This window comes from Gymnogyps californianus, chromosome 5 (genome assembly GCF_018139145.2).
Source record: "Gymnogyps californianus isolate 813 chromosome 5, ASM1813914v2, whole genome shotgun sequence".
Classification (NCBI taxonomy): Eukaryota; Metazoa; Chordata; class Aves; order Accipitriformes; family Cathartidae; genus Gymnogyps; species Gymnogyps californianus.
In genome coordinates, this window is record NC_059475.1 from 35,948,840 (window position 1) to 35,972,016 (window position 23,177).

Genomic DNA, 23,177 nt, shown 5'->3' on the forward strand with positions numbered 1-23,177 from the left:
AGAGAAATTATCGATCACCCTTGTTTGATGCAAATGTCAAGCATTGTCATGACCAAGTGGCTGAAACACTTCTTTTTCTATTTCTTCCTACCAATGAGTGGGAAGATCATATGCAGAAGTTTAAGCTTAAGTGCAGGTTGGGTCTCAGTAGAGCAGTAGAGCTTTTTAGCTCTACTTTCTGATTAAAACATGTTATAGAATGGATAGCTTTCAGTCTTCAGCAGCGCAGAACACAATGTTATTTGACTGCACTTTGAAAGTTCATCAGCATTCAAGTATTTCAAGCAATACTGATTTTTTTTCTTCCAGAAGTTATTACTGATCATAGAAAAACACACAAAAGCCTTTTGTATACAATTGTCAAGGATTTTTATTACGAAGCATTAACTTAATATTTATTACATCAGAACAAGTGTGTTCAAGATGTACCTGCAGAAGAAAATCATGACAAAATCTGAAAAGGCCTACATAGCACTAAAGAGGTTTTTTTTCATCAAACTTTTCTTTAAACTCGTAAGACTGTAGTAAATGCAGGCAATGGTATCTCATTACTTTCTAAAGCAATGAGAAGATTTCACCAGAAGCATCTGCATGTCTGTGCTATATGAATAACCTCATGCTTCAAAGCACTCCCCTTGGTTTGTTTTATTCTTGTCCTAACTCTCGACTTGCGTATTTTACTATGCTTTGGGACTAACTTTCTTTGTAATGAAATTAGAATGTATTTAAACTCCATCAGAAGACAAGATTCTCCTATATTACGCAACTCAGGTATCAAATTAGTGATTTAAAGAAATACACATATACATACTTCTCCTACTCTATAATTTTGGCCCTTCTACAACACAAAAGAAGTTCGCTCTAGAAAGCATGGTACTGAAATTGAAAAAAAAAAAATTAATTTCTGTTTTATGTAATTATTAACATTTAAATCTAAGCCTCAAGTGACAAACGTGGATTCAGTAGACCTACAAGTTCTGACTATTATTTTTAGACCTCTCTTCAGCTTCATATATAAAGACTGTTTTCCAGTTTTTCTAATTTTTAAAATAATAATTCACACCTATTTGCATACCACAGGTACATTTAAATTAAAAAAAAAAAGATATGCATTTGGCATGCTGCACCAATCTTCTTCCTAGCTGAGATTTATTTTTCTGCTGTATCATTGCTCAATAAACTCTGTTCTCTATAATAAATATCAGTAAGTATATAGAAGAAATTCTGTAATTTACACGGTAGAATGAATAACATACAAAGTATTCTTTGGTGGTGAAGCAGCAAGTAGAATATAAAGAACACATATCCTGTTTTTTTACATTAGTAGATTATTGAAGAACTTACCTAACAATTTGTAAAGGAGATTCAAAATTTCTTTCCATGCTGTACCATGTTCTTCTCTTGCAATTCCTGCAAAATGAGCTGCGCTGTTGTAGTCATTTAAGCGATCAATGCAATTCAAGACTAGTGCCAGCATTCCCTAAACGTATATGACAGAGAGGAAAGCAAACTGTACATGAAAAAGCTGTTGTTGTCCTTTTAAAAGATTTTGTCCTGTATGTACGCATTTAAAAGTTGCATCATCTCAGATTAAAAAAACCCAAACTATTGTGCTTACAAGATTTGAATATGTATTTTTCCATATCAGAATCATCCATTTTAGAGAGTGATTCCATACTGTTCCTTACTCAGCTAAGTATTATAAAAAGTAAGGAATAAACAAAGCTGACAATAAAGGCTTTTATAATTTTTGTGAATAGACTCTTTTTTACATAATATCTCCCTTACATAGGAGAAAAAAACCCAAACTTTAAATTTATATACAAAAGAATTTTTGTTGATTAAAAAAAGGTGGAAATTTTACTATCCAACAAAATATCTGTAAAACAAAGAAGTTCAAATACTAGAATAGATTTTTAGCTTCAGTTTGATTGGAGACTAAAATGGTATTGAAAACCTGCAAACAATCCAAACAACTCTAAAAACATTGTAAAATATATAAATATTATATACATATATTATACATATATTATAAATATATGTAAATATATAAATATAAATATAAATAATTATAAATATATGTAAAATATATAAATATAAATACAGAAGTGTAATTATTCCATTTTCAGATGAGCAATTCTACAATTATGTAATACATATCCTTCTCTAAAACTAGCATTTTTCCAGTTTCTAGAGATAAATAGTTCCTGTTTCACACCCTGGCGGACAGAAAAGACACCAGAAATAACATCTATCATTGATCCAAGTTTTATTATTCATTTTGGGTATCCAGAATGTATAACTACATAGTGAGAAAAAGAAATTTCTTGTCACAATCGTTTCTTTTAAAAATGACATCTGTTTAAAGATGCTCAGAAGTATTAAGACCAAATTTTATGAGAGAGAGCTTGTGGCCTGTGACAAGTGTGGAAGTGAAAAATACATAACAGCAAGTTATCATATGGCATTACAGTCTATTATATATATATATCAGCTATGGAACTTTACATTATAAATCATAGGCATGCGTCTAGATGATAATGTTTAGGTTCTTCTCAATGTTTGTGACACAATACACTTAAAATTAAAATAATGTAACAATTCCTCTCTCTGTACCTCTTCTTTGAATAGATTTTGTCTGTTTTTGAGTGACCGAAGCTTGCTTTGCTTATCTTCATGTTCCAGGTCTTCTTCGGGAAGCTGGAAGTAAGTAATCAGGTCTTGCAGAGTCTGAGCCATCTCCTCAATAGGCAGGGCAGTGGGTGATAGTGTTCTGTTGTTTCCACTATGGAAAACAATGAGAAAGACTGGCAGCATTATTCATTTCCCCACTGTAATTTACAGTATTATGTAGCAGCCTATTTTCCATTGGTATCTAAATCAAGTCTTGTTATACATATGACAGATGTATATGAGCAACAGCTGAACTGCAAATCATTCAAGCATCTATTGTTTGGGTGTCCAGCGCTCAGAGGTTCCTAAAGTGGAATCACATTTCCCTTTCTGCACTGATGTAAAGAGAGAGAATGATTAAAAAAACTGAAAAAATGAGAAGAAACAATATAAGTCAGCAAAAAGATGAAACAGAGATTACAGATGTACCAAAGTCCTTTCTTACAGTAATTGATTTTGTTTAGATACTTTAAATCCTGTTGATGATATAGGCGTAATGTGCAGATGGACTAAAATAGTAGCAGTTATTGAGGCTGTACACCCCCAGTCTTCTAGACAAAGAACACAAAAATAACAGGTAATCCTAACCATTAATTAGGTCTTCTGTATCAACTCTATAGAGAAAATAAAGAAGGGTGGGATTTAAAAATATAAAGCATTTCAAGGAATCTCAGTTATCAGTAAAATAATGTCTCTTTCCTGTTCGAGCATTTGCTCAATCTTGGGTGACAACCCAATTTTTCAGGGTCTGACGCACTCTTATAAACAGTATAATCTAGGAGGAGCTGATTGCTGGCAGAGGTGGCTCTGGTTTTATATCCTCAGCACAAGAAATACAAAGGAGTAGTGAAGTCCCTTGTGATACTGAAGAAGTAATGCTTTAAAAGCAGTCTCATATGGTGGGTTCTGTGGAAGCAAATTCTTAATTATAAACTCATTTTTCTTTATTTTTTCATCTATTAGGCAGCAATACAAGGATGACCACTTGATCATCATAATTAAAACTTCTGTCAAGCACTATGAAAAAATAGTTTCTTTAGTACTACATACATTCTTACCGATTTCATTGTGTATTCTTATACGTTGATGTCAGCAATTATAAAGGAATATGCATTGACACAGAACTGTATTTTACCCTAAAAATCTTCAGACAAAACATATCGTATGGAAGACCTATAGTGAAGGAAACATGGAACTTCCACTGAATTGAAGATCTTTGTCTTGCTGCTTGTTAAAGAGCTATTATTGTGTAAGATTACTAATGTAAGATAAATGTCATGAACAATCTACTCTAAAGAATGAGGGAAGGGAAGGGGAACAAAAGTAACAAAAGAAATAGCATAATAAAAGTATGCTTCAAAATGCCCCATATTTTCAAACTAACATAGCTAAAGGTATTATTCAAAAAGTCAGACACAACCAAATATGTAAGACAGTTTTCATGATACTTACCTTCACTATCCAAATACTAAAGCCCTCGTCAGAACAACCAGTTTACAACTATTTCCATGTAAAGTCTCAAACTTATTCATAACTAAGGTCTGCCAAAATTAAGCTAAACTGGTAAGTGACAGAAAACATTCTGAACAGTTTTGTACAAATTGACAGGCCAGATGATATAAAGCAGTAGAACAAACCTACAACATATACTTCAAGAGGACTGGAAAAATTTAAGCTAAAGCGAGTGCATTAATATGGTGAAAGAAAGTAAAATTTTGATTCAGAAAATCTATTTCATAAATAATATTGTTTAAATACAGGCTTGCATCCAAAAAACCAAAGTAGGGATGAAATGTGATAAATACAGTATCTTTTCATGTTCATTTTGTCAATGGTTCATTAAGATTCAACATCTCCTGAGGACGCAAAGGCCCTTCAGTCAGTAACATACAAATTTAGATAAACTGCTTTAAATGATATTCACGTCCAACACATTTTTTTTGCTATTGGCCAAGACTGTATTTTTCCTTGAAAAGAAAGGTATTATGCTGCCATATGTGTGGCAAGAATATCAGGCTACTACTTAAGAAGCACAGCTCTTTATCTAACTTTCTCAATAAATCAAGATTATGACAGAGCAAGTCTGGTGTCATATTAAATTGTTTAAATTCCCCAACTTTCTAATATCCTTTGTAGTATTGACTCCGTGCTTAGGGTACTCATATACTGCATGTTTCACAATGCCCAGGTATCCAAGGGCTTTGGTGCTTTGATCTGTGGAAACAGCCATCACTGTTTCCACATTAGTTTTTGAGTTCTATTATACAGGGTAGTGTAACAGCCTAATCTCGGATAATTCTTACTGAAGTATAATTATTAACTGCATTGCCCTCTAGCACAGCAAAGATTTGGAAGATAAATACTATTCAGAAGGTAATTCTATTGATTCTATTCTAAAGTCTTAGAATCACAACTTGAATTATTCCTTAAAATCAGATATAGTCACTATGTAGGAATGCTCACATAATAGTTTAGCCGAGAGATAGAAGTTAAGAAGTTGTTCCTTTTACCTTCTCAGCTGAGTTAGCCTTCTGCCTTAATTGTTGTTACTGCATATAATCTGTTATACTGCATACAGTTCACCAGAGAGAACTGCCTCTCCTCTGATCTTCAAATCTTCCAGATATGATCAGAGGGGTGACAGAGAAGTAGGAGGATCAACAGGATGGGTGATTAAAAAGGTACAGGTAAAATGTTTCAGCCCAGATTTTGAAGGCAATAAACTGGTATTCTCCTCCCAGACATATAGAGATCTATTTTGTACTTCCTTCTGTTGTTTATTTGCATGGACTTGGGACTGCTATGGTTTCCCATCGTACTTTTGATCTAAACAGTATTAGGCATCAATATTCCTTCCAATTAGTTTGACAAATGTGAATAGTTAGCTATAAAATTTGGTTTACCAAGAAAAATAGAAAAATAGGAACCCTTTTATGAATATTGTGGAGTTCTAGCTACTGTAGAATACTTACTAATGGAGTTACATTAAGATCATTTAGCATGTTTTCTTAAACCAGGATTATGATCCGGTTTGCTTCCGGCTTCAAGGTATTAGATTTCATGTAAAAATTCTTAAATAAGCTGTTTTATCTATTTAATGGCATTATTCATCAAAATTACAAACTCAAGTCCGTAAAAATATATTGCTAATAGCTGCTATATACAAGTACTTGAAAGCAGGAAATAAGGATTCTGTTAGAGAAATTCTTATTTCAGAATACTTTAAAAAACAAACAAACAAAAAATGACTGTATATAAGATGGTAACAACTACCTTATAAACTGGCTGAATAAGCTTGTAGTATTGCGAATGATTCGAGCAGCCTGGGATTCCTCGTGCTGACATCTTTGTAAGGTTAGACCATCATCCATATGGCCTTCTTGGTGTAATATAACCTATTGAAAGTCAGTAATTATCACAATAATTACTTAAAAAAAAATATGTGCTTTTAAATATTTTGTAACATTTCAATATTGCACTGAAAACAGTAATTGCATCTATGCTGAGTTACTACTTGTTAACCATTTTATCTGAACATCGGTTTATTAATTAATTACAAATTTGTCAATCTCACATAAAAGTTATTCAGAGAAGACATTTTAATGTACCTTTATTCTCCCGCAATTCATTAAACTTATATGCTTATCAAATATTTTCTAACTGAAACAAAAAATGTCATTCTTTCTATATCCTGTCTGTCAGGGAAAGAGGATCTTCACTATCTTAAGCATCATTTACTAAAGGATTCACACGTGAAGACTACTGACAAGAAAATCAAGCTGGAGTGACAAACATCATAAAAATTACATTTTTTTTTTATTTTACTTATTTTAAAATTACAGCATAATTTTTAGGTATCACAAAAACAAGTCTGGATCATTTTGAGTCATTAAAATCCTGCAGCATTATTGTACGAATTAAATGTGTCGTGGTTTAACCCCAGCCAGCAACTAAGCACCACGTAGCTGCTCCCCCCTCCCCCTTCCCAGTGGGATGGGGAGGAGGATGGGGAAAAAAAAGTAAAACTCATGGGTTGAGATCAGAGCAGTTTAATAACTAAAGTAAAATAAAATATAACACTAACAATAATAATTATAATAATAATTGTAATGAAAAGGAATATAACAAAAAAAAAGAGAGAGAGAAATAAAACCCAAGAAAAGACAAGTGATGCACAATGCGATTGCTCACCACCCGCTGACCGATGCCCCAGCAGAGATCTGCCCCTCCCGGCCAACTCCCCCCCGTTTATATACTGGGCATGACGTTCCATGGTCTGGAATACCCCTTTGGCTACTTCGGGTCAGCTGCCCCAGCTATGCTCCCTCCCAGCTTCTTGCACACCTGCTTGCTGGCAGAGCATGGGAAACTGAAAAATCCTTAACTTAGGATAAGCGCTACTTAGCAACAACTAAAACATCAGCGTGTTATCGACATTATTCTCACACTAAATCCAAAACACACTGTACCAGCTACTAAGAAGAAAACTAACTCTATCCCAGCTGAAACCAGGACAGTGAGTTATCCTGCTTCTTTGTCCAATGTATAACCTATTGAATTCTCCACTTAAAAATGTATTTTTTTAGCTCTGAGATAGTAAAAATTTGCTGCCCAACTTCCCGGTTAGCTGAGTAATTCTGAAGGCACTGAATAGTTAACAAAGAAACTAATAATGTTGTACAAGTGGTTACTGCCACAAATGGGAAGGTTATTTACCAACAGCTTTTTGTACATACTGGCATATAGGTATACCAAAGCATTGGAAAATGATGTTTTTCTATACTTGGCAGGATCCAAAGTACACGTGCTCTGTTCCTTCAAACATGCTGAGGAAGTGCTTTTACAAGAGGCAAACATCAACCTATGAGTTTATCTGGACCCCAGAATCCATGGAAATGTGACAGAGAAGACTAGGAACACATTTTTGAATGAGTATATTGACAATATTACCTTAAAGGAGACTATTTTACATATTGGTCATCCTTCTTCTTTGTTCAAGTAATTCTTTATATAGAGTCACACTGTGGGTGTCTTTGTTATCTGAAATATCACTATTCCATAGAAAAGGGTCCTGAGGTCTCTTAACTGAATAATAACTAAAGAACTGTTCTTCCCATCACAAAACCGGCAAGAAAACATTTGACAATCAGATAACGTTTCCTCAGGCCATTGCATGTAGCTCCAGATTTTGGAACTACAGGAATGGTACAGGAATGAAAACATTTGACAGATAGGATATTAAAGCTGCCACGCCTTGCAAAGTAATTGCACCTTCACCATTGTGTAGCAGATATGCACTCTTCTCCCTGAGTATGCAGCAGATCAGGGAAGAAAGAAGTCTTTTAGAAGGACCTAATCTTCCCTATTTCTCTGACAAAAAAAAACCCAACCAAACCCAAAACCTCAACTAAATCATCCAGAACCACCACAATGACAGGAAAGAGCTATTTAGAACTCCAGTAAGTAGATCACAGCCAGAAGCATCCAGCACTGCCTACTCCAATTCCTCAGATAAATCACTTCCCTGTGTATAAAGGGGCATTTTGCACTGCCTTGCTTGTTGAGGTACAGCAGGGCATTGGTATTGACCAACACCCTGAGCAATGGTCTCCAGGATGTGAATCCAAAACATGTAGCATATGTTTCTCTGTTCTCTGAGCTCTACCATTCTGGAGCTCTGCAGGAGTTCATAGCTTGCACAGAAGCAAGCTCTCAAACTGAAAAGACAGGCATCCATCACTCACGCTGGATGGTGGAGGAATGTTGAATAGAACATTGACATCATCACTACCTGGCAAAGTCTTGAACCCTTGGTTACCAAGATCTCAGAGAGAGAGAGAAATTCTGGCAGAAAACGTGTAACAGAAGCCTCATAAATGATGCCAGAATTTCTTACATATTTGTGTCTTGCAAAGACAGCATGATAACCAGATATATGAAACTACACCAAAGCTAAACAATACAAATTCTTACTTGGCATTTTGAGTATTTTATAATAGAACTAATGCCATAGTTGTTTTCTCCTCTCTGTAGATTTGCAGCAGCTGTCAGTGATAATAGCTAGGTTATGTGGGAAAAAACCACCCTTTGCCTCTTGCAAAAATAAGGTATGTCTCAGTCCTCCTAGGGCTACTGAGGCATGTTACAAAAAGTGCAGGTCAGCTCGGAAAAGATTACAGTGACTGAAAGTGAAAATCTCCTGACAAAATGATGGTGGAGAATGCATACAAAGCTATGACTTCACTTTTACTGTAGAAAAATAAATTTGATATAAAATTTAAAGGGATGTATATATCTAAACTTGCTTACAAAATTATAGTCTCGTACCATATTTTGCAGAGGATGAAAAACTGTTTCTTGCCTCCACAGGAATATCAATTACAGGAAGCAAGAAGGTTGGGGTTTTCTTCTGTTTGAAGGCACTTAACAGAAGAGAATTCTTCAGGTGAGAGGGCAACAAAAGATTTGGAGTCTTTGAACATGAATGAAACAGTTTGAAAGGAGAATAAAAGTGACAGGCAATTACGGAGGTTCTTTTAGTCCCTTGCTGCTGAGCAGAAAACTGGGGAAAAAAAAAAATACTAAACTTCACAGGAAGCTATTGCAAAATTCTTCATTGAATACAGAGGAAGAATCTACATGTTGCCTTTTCAAGAAGTAAAACTGGACCCTCTGAGGAAACAGAATCCCAAAACCAATACTGGCATGGGAAAGGAAGAGGCCATCATTGTGTGATTAAATCTCTTATCAAGAAAATACTGAATGACTGGCATACAAAGAAGAATTTCTCTGATCAGCCAGGTTGCTAAGAAAAAGTGAAGGGGTTGGGCACCCACTGCCTGTTTATGACCATGTGTGCTGCATAAATAAATGAGATTGTGCCAAGGGTGTGCTGAGGACCTCATTTTTTGTATTACAGTGCTTGTGTATGGGAATCCTCTTGTGAATATACATACGTACAAGTAATTAAAGAAGAATTCCAACTTCTGTTCAGTAATGAACTTTTTTTCTTTTTCATGTTCTAACAACAGGTTCAAATTGTAAAAATCTATGAATACAGAATCAAAGAATCATTTGGTAATGATGCAGTTATGCGAAGCTGGTACTAAACCCCTTAATTCTGAATGAAATGTAAACATAATTTGCAGAGACAACAGGTCATATGCCCCTAATTAAGAATATACTCATACCCTATAATCAAAAGGCTGAGAGAAAGACCTTCTCAATGCCACATCACAATTACATCTAACATTCTGGCAGGAAACTGTTCTGTAATACCCCTTAAGAAACTCGAGGAGTTTCTAGGGCCATTTCTTAAGTAACAAATTTAATTGCCATTTCATACAGTGTACTCAATTAAAAAATCTAAAACACCAGTGAATGTAAAGATGACTTACAAGTTTACACCCTTAAACAGTTAAATGTAGATTTTCAAAAAAGTGGTTTGACCATCCAAATCAGGAATTTTCATATTTTACTGAAGTCTCAAAAATAAAAATTGAGCCCAAATTGATAATTTCTTCTGGCAAGAAAAATAGCTAAATACATTTCTTAGTGGCAAAGTTTTTCTTCAGTTACATAGTTATGTTAATATCCACCATTGCTTTCATTTTTAAAATGAAACATTCGTACCATTTTCAATAAAACAGCACAAAACAATTAAACCCACAATTGCCACATTGGTAGAATGGCAAAAAAACAGGACAGAGCAAAACTGTTATGCAACTAACATTCATTTTACAAGTAATTAAAAAAAAACTCAAACATTACCTTTCTTTTCAAGGGACCTAAACGTGCTGATTTAGCATCTTGTGCTTTGTAAGTCAACCATAAGGCACTGGCCACATGTTGGACAAAACAGATTGAATCACCGTACTTTATTTCTGGGACTCCCATTCCATCAATGTCACGTTTAAGACTAGAATCCTGCTTTTCTTTTAGCTCCTAAGAAGATAAAATAAAAGCTGGCATTTAATCTCTGTACTGGAACAGGATAAACCATTGAATTCTACACTGAAACACGTTCCAACACTGAACAATGTTTATGCACCTATGTTGTTAAGATGCAGCTAAATTTCATTTCACATAATTTCTGTTTCTATCCAATTAATTAGTCAGATTCTGATTAAAAATAATTTCAAATCTTAACCATCATTTTCACTGAAGCAAGAAAAATCAAGTAAAATCCATTACCATGTAAAGATATATATAAAAAATCTTTAAATATTTAACCTAACCTAATCAATAATTGAGTTACTGATGTAATTAAAGTTTCAGTTTAATAGAGTCTATAGAACTCTGTATTACTAAAGTTTTCAAATTTTAGTTAAATATGAAAAAGAAAAATGAGCAGAAACACATTTTGAAATTTAGTTAAAATATTTTTATGCTAAAGAATTTTTTGCTTATCAATACTATATGCAGATAAAAACTTCACTTGGAATAATGCCTCTGTATTGCAACAACCAGCAAAGAAGAAAATACTAATTTTTAGAGTAAGTAGGACTTGGGTTTTACATTTATTTTACTTCTGCATTTCTTAATTTTTTTACATTTATTTTATTTTTCCATTTATCCTCTTTGCAAGAGGAACTGGATTCTTTCAAATCTCTTTTAAAGATATTGCTCAACGCTCCGCTGGAACACCCAGTACAATTTTTAAGCCCAACCTATTTTTTAATCCCATTATTCTTCATTCACAACCAGAAGATTTTAAGTCTCCAGTACAAAAGCAAGTATCTTTTTCTTTAAAATAAAATAGTTTTCCTTTCAAAATTGAACTCAGGAATAAGAACAGAATTGTGCAGCGAATTCTGTAATAGCAAATTATGGATGCATGTGCATGTGTGTGATTAAACAAAAAACTCTTAAGTAAATAGAGTAATTAGATTATATAATTTTTCTATGATTTCAAATGCTGATGAACTTAAGTGTAGATAGTTGCTCATTTGTTGCTAAGTAAACAGAATATGTTAGACTGATACACAGTTTAAATTATTGTATGTGTAACAGGTTTTCTTATTTCATTTCAGTTTACTGAATGTTCAACATCTGTGGAGTAAAGAGAAGTTCTATTTTAACTGTGCTAATCTACTTTCACTTATATGGAATTTAGCCGTTACATTTCAACAATAATTTTAGTTGAAACAGATAGCATTATAATGCCGAGATGAAGGTGAATGAAATTACAAGACACTCCTTGGGGATACCATTACAATATCAAGACTATGGGGAAATCTTGTCACATCATATTTATGCGGACTGCACTATCACGTACAGATAAAGATGAACTCTTTCAACACACATTTACAGTGAGGCCATTAAATGAAAAATAAAATAAAATAGCAGAAATTCATTAACCGGCAGCAATTAATTATTTGGCTTTACATAGCACCTTGAAGATTAAAACATTTTTCTCAAATACTAAGTCTGCATCAAGAATCAAGCATCAATGAAAATTTCAATGAAAGAAATCATAATGTGGTAACAAGTGATCTTAATTAAGTTACTGATTTAAAAAAATTGAGCGATACTGATCCTTTTAGACGACACTAAACATAAAGAAAAACCAAGATTTTTCAAATTTCAGAAATAAAGCTTTATAATGATTTTGGGGGCCTGAAGGCTGTTCTTGCTTTAAGCAATACAGCATAGATTCCTTTTCGTGATGTTTTGCTCTTTGTGCTCTCCAGTTACCCTAGGATTTCAGCCAAGTCATTTGATAGCAGAGTGCAAAGAGAGGGTGTATTTTCTAACAGTTGAAAAGTATAGTCAGATAAAGATTATTGGAGGAGAAAGGGAAAAAAAAATCTCTTATCGATATTTGTACATATCTTAGCAGCAAAATACCTGAACACTTTCTCCTTCAAAACCCTCTCTTCACAACCTATTCTCAGTTTAACTCCTTCAGGCCATGAATGAATCAAGTCAAAGAAAACAAATCACATCATGGGTCTGGAAGACGGCAAAGGAAAAATAACAGTAACAAAAAATTAAAAAAGAAAGAAGGAATGAACAAAGGCACTTGAGGGCAAAGCTGTCAAAGACGCAATTTTCACAAGATATTTAATATACTAGAAGAAGGGCAAGATTTAGAAAATGAGAGAATTCATAGAATCATAGATTCCTATGTGACAGAAGGAAGGTAAGGAATGGCAGTGTAAACAGGACAAATAAACCCAACTGTCTTTACCACAGTCTTCTTGTAAAAATACAGTAGGGAAAAAACTCTTGACAGCTTAAGGGCTTATTTATATACCCCTAAGAATGGAAAGACAACCTGACTGCTGAACTTCTATTGAATCTAACATACTCAAGCTAATTAAAATTGTATCTTTTGGTGTTGCGCACCGTTATTGCATTAAAAGTACTGCCATAGGCTACCCCAATTTAACAAAAGAAAAAGATAAAAGGCAGAGGACTGATACACTGAGCTTCCCTATCTTGCTAGTGGGCTTACTGTACTTTGTATACTTTGCTGTATATATTTCTACACCCCATTAGACAAGAAAAAAAAAGGTGATTTTAATTTTACCTTCTACTTTCTCCTCCCATATAAAATAAGTAGAAAAAATAGCTTAATACTGTATTTGAAACGCAGTGCTTACTGGGAAATGATAATTGTAACATATGAACTTACAAATAAATACTTGAACTTCTAGAGACGATTGTAGGTAAAGGACTCTGTAATACCTATCATCTTATTCCAAAAACAAATTAAACTTTATGATTACTACTAAACTATTACGACATCCTAATGCCATGTTGAGCCCCTAAGATAGCTACATGCTGGCAGTAATATTAAAATGATATCAAATCCTTCTGCATGAGTCATCTGTGACTTTTGAATGTGTCAGAATGTTACTTACTTAGACTACACCAATAACTTCTTCATTGTCAATTGTATATACCATCATGAAAATAAAATATGAAATCTCAAATATTAATTCTGGGCTACAACAATTTTTAAATAAACAAATATTTTTAAATATGCTCCTATTTTTCAGTGTTTATTCTCAAAGAAATTTATAAGCAGAATCAAGGTTCTGCTCAGCAGAGTATACTGAGCCAAGTACTGTGCTGGAATGAGAACACCCCATTTCAAAACAGGATTCCATCTGCTGTAGGGAAACTGATGTCTCTGTGGTCACAAGGCATTACAGAACTGTTGCCTTAAAATATAAAGGTTGACATTTTAAAACTTTGTCAAAAGTAAGCTCCATATTAAACCCAACAAAAGGCATAATTTTGGCGGTTTTGCATCAATTTCTGATGCCTGTAAGCTTCGTTTGCAGTAATTTGCAGTAAACAGACATATATTGCATATGCTGCTTTCACTGAAATCAGCACCATAAGGTTCTTTAGCATATTCTTTCACTTTTTTAAAAACTCCCTTCTATTCTTATTTATGTAAGGACATATTAAGGAAAACTCTAATTTGAATTTTATAATTTATCTGTTTCGATTTCAAGTGTTACCCAGCAAAAGGAAACAAAACAGTGAAAGTAAATACATTATGAATGCAATCACAGGTTTTGAAAAGCAAGGAACTCACAAGACTGTTGAAGTGGTATGTAACAATACTGAGGATGAAGATGTGCTTTTTCAACAAGAGGGTCTCTGTAACAACTGTTGGAAAAATAAGACTAAGTCATGTGTTACAGGTTCCTGGGAAGCCTTGGGGATTTGGTATACTCCACATAGCTCTGCCTACTGGCAAAGATAATCTCTTTTTTCCTACAAAACCCCTTTTGATGGCTTCCAAACTGGAAAGAATACATCAACGGAGAAATGTTTTATTTCCTTTTGGATACTCCACAGCAATGTATATTCTGAACAATCTGGTCTGAATTCAGTGTTGGCCCCACCTGGAGCAGAAGGCTGGACTAGATGGCTTCCCAAGAGGTCCTTTCCAGTCAGAATTATTCTATGATTCTAAAGGACAGGAGTGCTGTAAACAGCCAGGTATTCCAGCACCCTATTTTTAAGGATCTGTACACAGCTGGATAGGAAGGTATTAAACAGTTATCTTGAAATTTCCCTTAATTCATGCCATATTAAGGTCCAGGCAAGTGAAAATATTTTTTCATTGAGAAAAATGAACAAGAGAAAACAAAGGTTTACAAATACATATGTGCAGAAATTAAGATAATCACACTTGCATGTATCCAGTCTAACTATTAGTTCTACAGTTCTTTTTGCCTTCAATCTGTATGCAATCAGCACTTGGCTTTAAGAGTCCTTTCCTTCTGACAGTCCAGATCAATCTTTGGGGTTTATTCGCTTCCAAAACCTCACCTTTCTTTCTTCAGGAAGAGTTATCACTGCTTGTTCCCCTCACCTTTGGAAACACTAATGTCTCTACCCATGGGCCAGTGCAGCTCTCACCTGCCCAGACAATAAACAGCTATTCTTATTCTTGGCACAGGCAAAAGCAAATTTATAACCTATTGTGAGATAAAAATATTCTTTTCTATATAGGACAGCACAAATCCTAGGATGATGAGACACTGAACTTGTATTTCATATAAAAATGTACATTAACAACCATATTATGTACAAACACGGTAGAAGGGATGAATGCATTACACAGTCATCATTGACTTCTGCATAATTAATTATGACTGTGCTTCACCTTAGTCATTTTGGGAATTGTAACAAATTTCACTAATGTGCCTTTGAAGCACACCTCAACAAAAAGAGTAAGAAAACAGGGGATGTTTATTCAATGTAACAGAAAGTATTTATTTTATGAGTATGCATACATAAAGTTTATATACTTAAAATCTATACATTTATATGCGTAGATTAAAATATTAAGAAATTGCAGGACAGACGGTGTCCAATTAGGCAGTGAAGACATTATAGGAATTTGAACACAATGTTAAACCAGTAACTGTAGCATTCCTGGCATACTCACCATCCTTACCAGGGTGCCATGATTTGTCAAAAATGGTAAAAAATTACAGCTGAAATACATGCCCCTGCACAACATCATACATACGATCTACACTGCATAGCCTTTACACTGAAGAAAGAACCAAAAACTGTTTGGTGAGCGTCTAGCAATCCAAGGAAATTTCCTGATAGTTTTTCAATTATTTTGATCGGTTAAAATAAAAATCCTCAGCATACCATATGCAGTCACACTGATAAAATAAACATTGTTATTTTAAACATGCTAAAAGTATTTGCTTTATTACACTAACAAAAGTCTAGCATCTGTAAAGACCCTTAATGCTAGATTTTATCTAGGATATATCTAACTTTCAAGATTCTTTTTCACTGCCCTTCAGGGACCATACAGCATTCAGAATTACATGGAACATTTAACTTCTCATACTTAAAAAAACCTCTATTGTAGCAGCTATGGCAACTATTTATAAGTAATATCATGAAAGTACGTAAAAACTTTTCATCATCTTTGGTGTTAAAACCTTTCACTTTCTGGAAAAAAGTTATTAATTTCGCCTACCTCCATAATCATTCTTCATTCTCTCTCACTTGTACTGTTTTTCTCAGCTGGAAATGATGAAAAAGCTAGTAACATGCAATTAGCAGCTCACTAAAGAACACAGTTTGAAAACATATGGTTTAGAAATCACTGACTACATTTTCCTTGCAATTCACCTATCAACACACTGCACAAAGAATAGCAAAGGCAAAATTTTGCCCAACTGAACTGAATTCAATTGAATTCAATTATGACAGATAGAGCTGGAATGAATAACATTCTAATGAGATTCTGTCCAACTAAAACGATTCTATAATGATTAAAGCGTTCATATTAAACCACTATATCTTGCATTGTATTAGTTTTTAATCTGTTTTTTTTCACCTGTTAACAGTTCAGTTTACTCTAAAATTTATTCATCATCCCTATTTTTCCTCAAGGAAACCTTTATTACTCTCGACTCAGGTTGTTTATCTTTGTATTTAAATGCATAACCCCTGTCAATTTATAAAATAATTTATAAAGTCATTGAACCAACTGAGACCTAGTATGTGAGTGCTCCACATTTAAGACAAATTTGCATTCATGATATTTACCTTTGATGCTCTAAAACAAAAGGCAGTAGATGTTGTGTCCGACTTTTCTCTGTCTAACATTGCAAGTCCTTCATCTTCATTCAGAGCCAAGTACTTTCCTGTTGTAATATGTCGAAGACGGAAAGGCTGTCCCCACCTGATGTTACTTCCACTCCAGCTAAACATATGAGACATCAAAAAATAATTTATGAAGTAAGCAAAAATAGTATTTCTATTTTGGGCTTTAAAGGACATTCAGAAAATAGAATGTGCTATATATATTCCTTTTTGCTTTTGATTTCAATGTTTGCATTAAAACAAATGCAAAACTGTTAATACATTTGCAAAGGGCACCTTGGAAAGGAGTATACCTTTAATTTTCTTGTTTCTATACCCTCTCTCTGTTTTATTAGGGTGTTACATATGGTGTCCATAAAAACATTCTGCATGTTTCTGAAAAATACTAAAGTGTAAATTAACTACTGTATTTCAGTTGACTGCCTAAACAAATGAATTAACCTAAGTGAGGACTCCACATTCCAAAGAACCATCCTACATCTCTGTTATTTATGAGGGTATTTAATCTGCAATCACAAACACATGAAGAGTAAAACAAACATACAGTTCAGAAGGCCATCAAAGTTAAAACATGTATACCCTTATGGTATATATTGAAATTTCAATTGCAACATGTTAACAGATAACTAATTACCTAGAAGGGAGATAAAGTCTAAAGAAAAAAAGACACCCATGAGGGATATTACTGTTCTGATTTCCACCCATGCTCCTAAAATTCCAAGTTAAAACTAGGAAAGCATTTTACTTTTGGACAGAAGCAATGTCTCAAGCAGACGTACCTCATAGGCAACACTGCTTTTGATACAGGACACAGACAAAAAAAAAAAAAAAAAGTCTTAAAATACTGACATTCCCTGTACAATTATATCATGGTAGATTACTTTTTATTATTGACAATGAACATACTAACATATATCATTGTGGTGGGTTGACTCTGGCTGGATGCCAGGTGCCCACCAAAGCTGCTCTGTCACTCCCCTCCTCAGCTTGACAGGGGAGAGAAAATATAATGAAAGGCTCATGGGTCGAGATAAGGACAGGGAGATCACTCAGCAATTACCGTCACGGGCAAAACAGACTCAACTTGGGGAAAAAAATTAATTTAATTTATTACTAGTCAAATCAGAGTAGGATAATGAGAAATAAAACCAAATCTTAAAAAACACCTTCCCCCACCCCTCCCCTCTTCCTGGGCTCAACTTTACTCCCAATTTCTCTGCCTCCTCTCCCCCAGTGGCACAGAGGGACGGGGAATGGGAGTTGCAGTCAGTTCATCACACGTCTCTGCCCCTCCTTCCTCCTCAAGGGGAGGACTCCTCACACTCTTCCCCTGCTCCAGCGTGGGGTCCCTCCCACGGGAGACAGTCCTTCACAAACTTCTCCAGTGTGAGTCCTTCCCACGGGCTGCAGTTCTTCACAAACTGCTCCAGCATGGATCCCTTCTATGGGGTGCAGTCCTTCAGGAACAGGCTGCTCCAGCGTGGGTCCCCCGCGGGGTCACAAGTCCTGCCAGCAAACCTGCTCCAGCGTGGGCTCCTCTCTCCACGGGTCCACAGGTCCTGCCAGGAGCCTGCTCCAGCACAGGCTTCCCACAGGGTCACAGCCTCTTTCGGGCCTCCACCTGCTCCAGCGTGGGGTCCTCCATGGGCTGCAGGTGGATATCTGCTCCACCGTGGACCTCCATGGGCTGCAGGGGCACAGCCTGCCTCACCAGGGTCTTCACCACGGGCTGCAGGGGAATCTCTGCTCCGGCGCCTGGAGCACCTCCTCCTCCTCCTTCTTCATTGATCTTGGTGTCTGCAGAGTTGTTTATCTCATATATTCTCACTCCTCTCTCTGGCTGCTGTTCCACAGCAGTTTTTTTCCCCTTCTTAAGTATGTTATCACAGAGGTGCTACCACTGCTGCTGATGGGCTCGGCCTTGACCAGCGGTGGGTCCGTCTTGCAGCCAGCTGGCACTGGCTTTATTGGACACAGGGGAAGCTTCTAGCAGCTTCTCACAGAAGCCACCCCTGTAGCCCCCCCCCCGCTACCAAAACCTTGCCATGCAAACCCAATACAATCATATAGCAGGACAAATATATTACTCATGTTCTGCCTTAAGGGTCTGTAATAATCGAATTGCTGTTAACATAACAAGAGTTGCTAACAAAAAAGTTCAAAAAATATCAGTACCTTATTCGAAGGGGTTCTACTCTCCACAAAGACCTTGCTCGAACGCCAGCTCCTCCAGTTTCATAAAGTACTTTCCTACAGAAAAGATTCAGAAGATCATCCTCTTGTGTTTATTTGTGCTACACAGTATTTATAACTTACTCCTCTGTAAACTGTATTGGACTCACTTCTCCTCAGCTAAACAGATCGAGTTGAACGGACAGAAGATTCCTACTCATCAGTGAGAGCATGATACACAATCCGAATGTCCCAGGTAAATTAGGCTATTTCCATTAAGCTGTTCTCTCTCAGGAGTTGATAAAATACTTTGCCTTCAAAGTGGCTGAGAAACTGTTGCTGTTACTTAATCAGTCATAAAAATACGTAATTCATACAGTTCCTAAGAGATTAATCTAAATTACTACTGCTCTTAAATACATATAAACACAATATTAAAATAAGTATACACATTTGCATACATTAATGATTATGTGCATGAATAGAATATCAGAGACTCCATTCCTAGAATTACTTCTAACATTCTTATTAAAAGACAAAAATGGTGGTGATAAAACAAAAATTTTGTATTATAATCCTTACAAAACAGATAATGCAGATAAAATTATATATTAGTTTTAGGAAACTCAGAGAAATAAAAAATGGGAAGCGAAGGGATTCAGCCTTTAATATACTCTAGTTTCTTGAATTACTGACTGGGGATTAGTGACATGTTTTAGTGCTGAAACTAACATTCTACTCAATAATCAAATACAAACAAATACAAACTATGGTGGATTAGTCCTGTTCACAGGAATACATGCAAGAGAGTGTTTCATCTTTCAGTAATCATTCATGTCTTGTTGTCTAAGCACCAGAATTTGTATAACCTTTCTCGTCTATAATGGATATAGGAAATACAATGGATAATAGGAAAGGTCTTGATCTGAAATTCAGGATACATAGAACCTCTTCTTTAAATAATAAATTTTAACAATAATTTTTTAATACTAATTGTATTTGTTACATTCTGCAACAGTAAAAATTTAGGAAATAATAAACTTCTAATCAAATACTTTATTTAGTTGTAGTAATAATTTGGGAAGTTTGATGTGCACCTTACCTATTTTAAACTATTTTAAGAATCTCTTAACTAAGTAGATTTAATTTCTTTTACACATTTTTAGGCTACTATCTGCAACATTACTGCTATTGGGAAACTGTATTAGAGTGAAGGCCTTGCTTTCACAATGTGACTCCCAAGCTGTCCTCCATACTGTACTATGCAAGGGTTTATTGCACCATCATTATAAAATAAATTGAAATTCTCTGTTACTGGTAGCAAACGCTCAGTGGACACTTTAACTGAACAGAAATCTCTTCACACAGCAAAATAGTACTAGAGGATGACACAATTATTTTTTGCTATACCTACCTTCTTCCTTTGAAAGAATGACATGACAACCTCTATGTGTAAACTGTGAGTGTGGTCAGAAACTGAGCCCTCCAGGCAGCCAACAATAAGAAAATCATATTTTTAATAACTGTAATATACTGCAGTATATTCGTTCATAATTTGAGCAAGAGAGAAAGGTTCAGACATACAAGCAAAATTATTCTAGGTGCAAACCAAACTGGTTCACTAGCTTCTTTTCAAAAGCGCAGCAAACTTCCAAAAGTTTGTTGGGTTCTTTAATTTTTCTTAGAGCAATATATACAGACAGCCTTTTTTGTATTTCTAAACTTTTCTGGCAGTGGTTCTTTCTGCTCATATATTTATTTATTGATACCTGAAGGAGAGGTTGGTTGAACCTTTCAGCAAGATTATTTGATTCATGCTTATTCCTAAACATTTTCATCAACTTCTAATGATAAGTTTTGTTGTAGCTTTGTCAGAGGTAAGAACGGTAATTCATATAACCTGTTCTTCCCTTTCCCAAATGAAAGAAGGGGTGAAGAAAGATGAAGAAAACAGTTCCACTGTTCCTTGTTTAATTAAAATAACTGGAACTATCCCAAACTATAAAGACAGTCAAACTGAAAAACAAAGAATAATGCAGAATGAAAAATGACTGTATCATAATGTGATTAAGGTACCAAAAAAAAAAGTTCAAACTGTAATTTGGTTCTTAGGAAAGGATTTTGTTTACACCTCACAAAAACAAACAAACAAACAAATCTAGTAGTACAGCAGACAAAGGCTTTTATTATTAAAAAAAAAAAAAAAGGGTTTTATGTATCCTGAGTTTCAGATCAAGACCTTTCCTATTATCCATTGTATTTCCTATATCCTTTATAGATGAGAAAGGTTATACAAATTCTGGTGCTTAGACAACAAGACATGAACGATTACTGAAACACTCTCTTGCATGTATTCCTGTGAACAGGACTAATCTACCCAGCATGCACAGGAGCTGGACCTTCTACTGTACTTAAGTATCTGAAAAAATGTGCATCAAGGGAATTTAAAATCTGCCTTCCTGCTCTGGCAAACTTGACTGAATGCTGCACATGCATACATAAAAATGTCACAACCTAGCTGTTATACAGTCTGTTCTGAATTAAAGTAGCATTTTGAAATACAGAATTTTAAGTGGCTTTTCAGAGTGTCAAATTCTTTTCCTTTTTCAACAGTTCAGAGGAAAAAAAATATATATCTGTTTAGCATTGTTCTCATGCAACTATGGGACCTGGAACTCAACTTGTGAAATGAAAGTTGTGGTTTTCTTATCTAAGCAACTGTTTCTACAACTTTTCTTCTATTGAGAACACTTAAGCTTTTAATTAATCTGTTATTCTGCTTCTTGATCAAAACCAATACATTCTAGGAAGAATCTATATATTAACACGAAGTATACTGGAGTATGACAAACCACTTGCATCCAGTATCTTTGTAAGATGATGGACTTGTAGATCTACACCTGTACACTATATAGGAGTCACATTTAAGAACACATATGCGATTTCAAAAATTTTGAAATGATAGAGCTCCATAAGAGTAAGAATATATATTCCTCATAGTAAAGGTAGTATTTCCTACACCTCTTGTCTACCATAATAATGTTTTTGATACTCTAGAATCAAAATACAAAATGACAACAAAAAACCTGGCAATCAATTCATCTTCTTTTCCAGACTCTATGAATATGATCTTTCGAAGTCCCTTCCAACCTGGACTGTTCTACGATTCTATGAATACACTGAATACACAATAACTGTCTGGAGTTTTTCCTTTCCATTTTCATCCTAGATTCTCTTTGGTCCCATTCACCTTACTGATGTTACTTTTGGCAGACTCTAATGACCTCTTCCTAGCTAAGCTCAAAACTAATAAATTTCCATTCTCTTCGACCTCCTTCATTTCTCCTTGGCCCAACTCAACCGTTCCTTCACTGAAGGAATACCATAGATATCTCTCTGTTCACCTTTTATACTTCTTAAATTCCTATACTTCTGAAATTCTCTAACCCTTTTCCAGCTTTTTCTATATGCAACACTGTACTAGCATTAGTGACCTGCCCTTACAGTAACAAAATCGCAAGTAAAAGAGAATTGCTGCTTTTTCACAACAGCATCCACATAACATTTTCTTCATCTTCTCCTTGATTCCATCCCTCCCTCCCTCCCTCCATCTTATTCTGAGTTTTTGCCAAGCCTGCCTTTTTGATGTTCAGTAAGTCCATCTCCTGTGTTTGCACCTGGCCGGTAATAAAGACCTTAAGATTCTTGGCAGAGAATAGTCACTGTGTGAACTATTAAGGAGCATTCTCTACAGAAACCTTCAGAAAATTAAATGTCTGTTCTATGAAATGAGAAATTATCACTCTTGTCTAACTTAGCTTATTTAATAGTCCTAATGGAATGCATAGAACTGACTAAACAAAAAGATTGAAATAAACACAACCATTTTCTAAAGCTCTTTCTCCTGTTCCTATTGCTATTTGGTTTTTTTTATTTATCCATTTTGTTTTGTTTAATGTAAATGTGACTCCTACAACAATGACACAGTACAAACTTGGCCTTAAGTCTATTACATCAATCCTAGCACATTGTATCACTATCACACATTTGAAAATTTTCAATATAGTGTTCACATCATTCTCTTATTTTAGGAATATAAATACATAGATTTCATTCAGAAAAATAAACATTTTTTAATTTTACCTTTTTATTTACACAGTTGTAAAAAAATGGAAGCAGTGCTTAAGGCAGTAACAACACACACCAAACATATATTAAGAAGAACA

The 23,177-nt window shown here is 34.9% G+C and overlaps 1 protein-coding gene across 1 annotated transcript in view; it reads right to left on the reverse strand.

Moving 5' to 3' along the window:
• Window positions 1-23,177, reverse strand: part of RYR3 (ryanodine receptor 3) — a 210,869-nt gene that overhangs the window by 157,760 nt on the left and 29,932 nt on the right. Inside the window, exons 9-14 of the mRNA XM_050897083.1 lie at window positions 18,955-19,029; window positions 16,723-16,879; window positions 10,444-10,617; window positions 5,947-6,068; window positions 2,617-2,785; window positions 1,345-1,480 (exon numbers count right to left, since the gene is read on the reverse strand). Of these exons, the coding sequence (XP_050753040.1) occupies window positions 1,345-1,480; window positions 2,617-2,785; window positions 5,947-6,068; window positions 10,444-10,617; window positions 16,723-16,879; window positions 18,955-19,029 (833 nt within the window). The remainder of the gene's footprint in view (window positions 1-1,344; window positions 1,481-2,616; window positions 2,786-5,946; window positions 6,069-10,443; window positions 10,618-16,722; window positions 16,880-18,954; window positions 19,030-23,177) is intronic.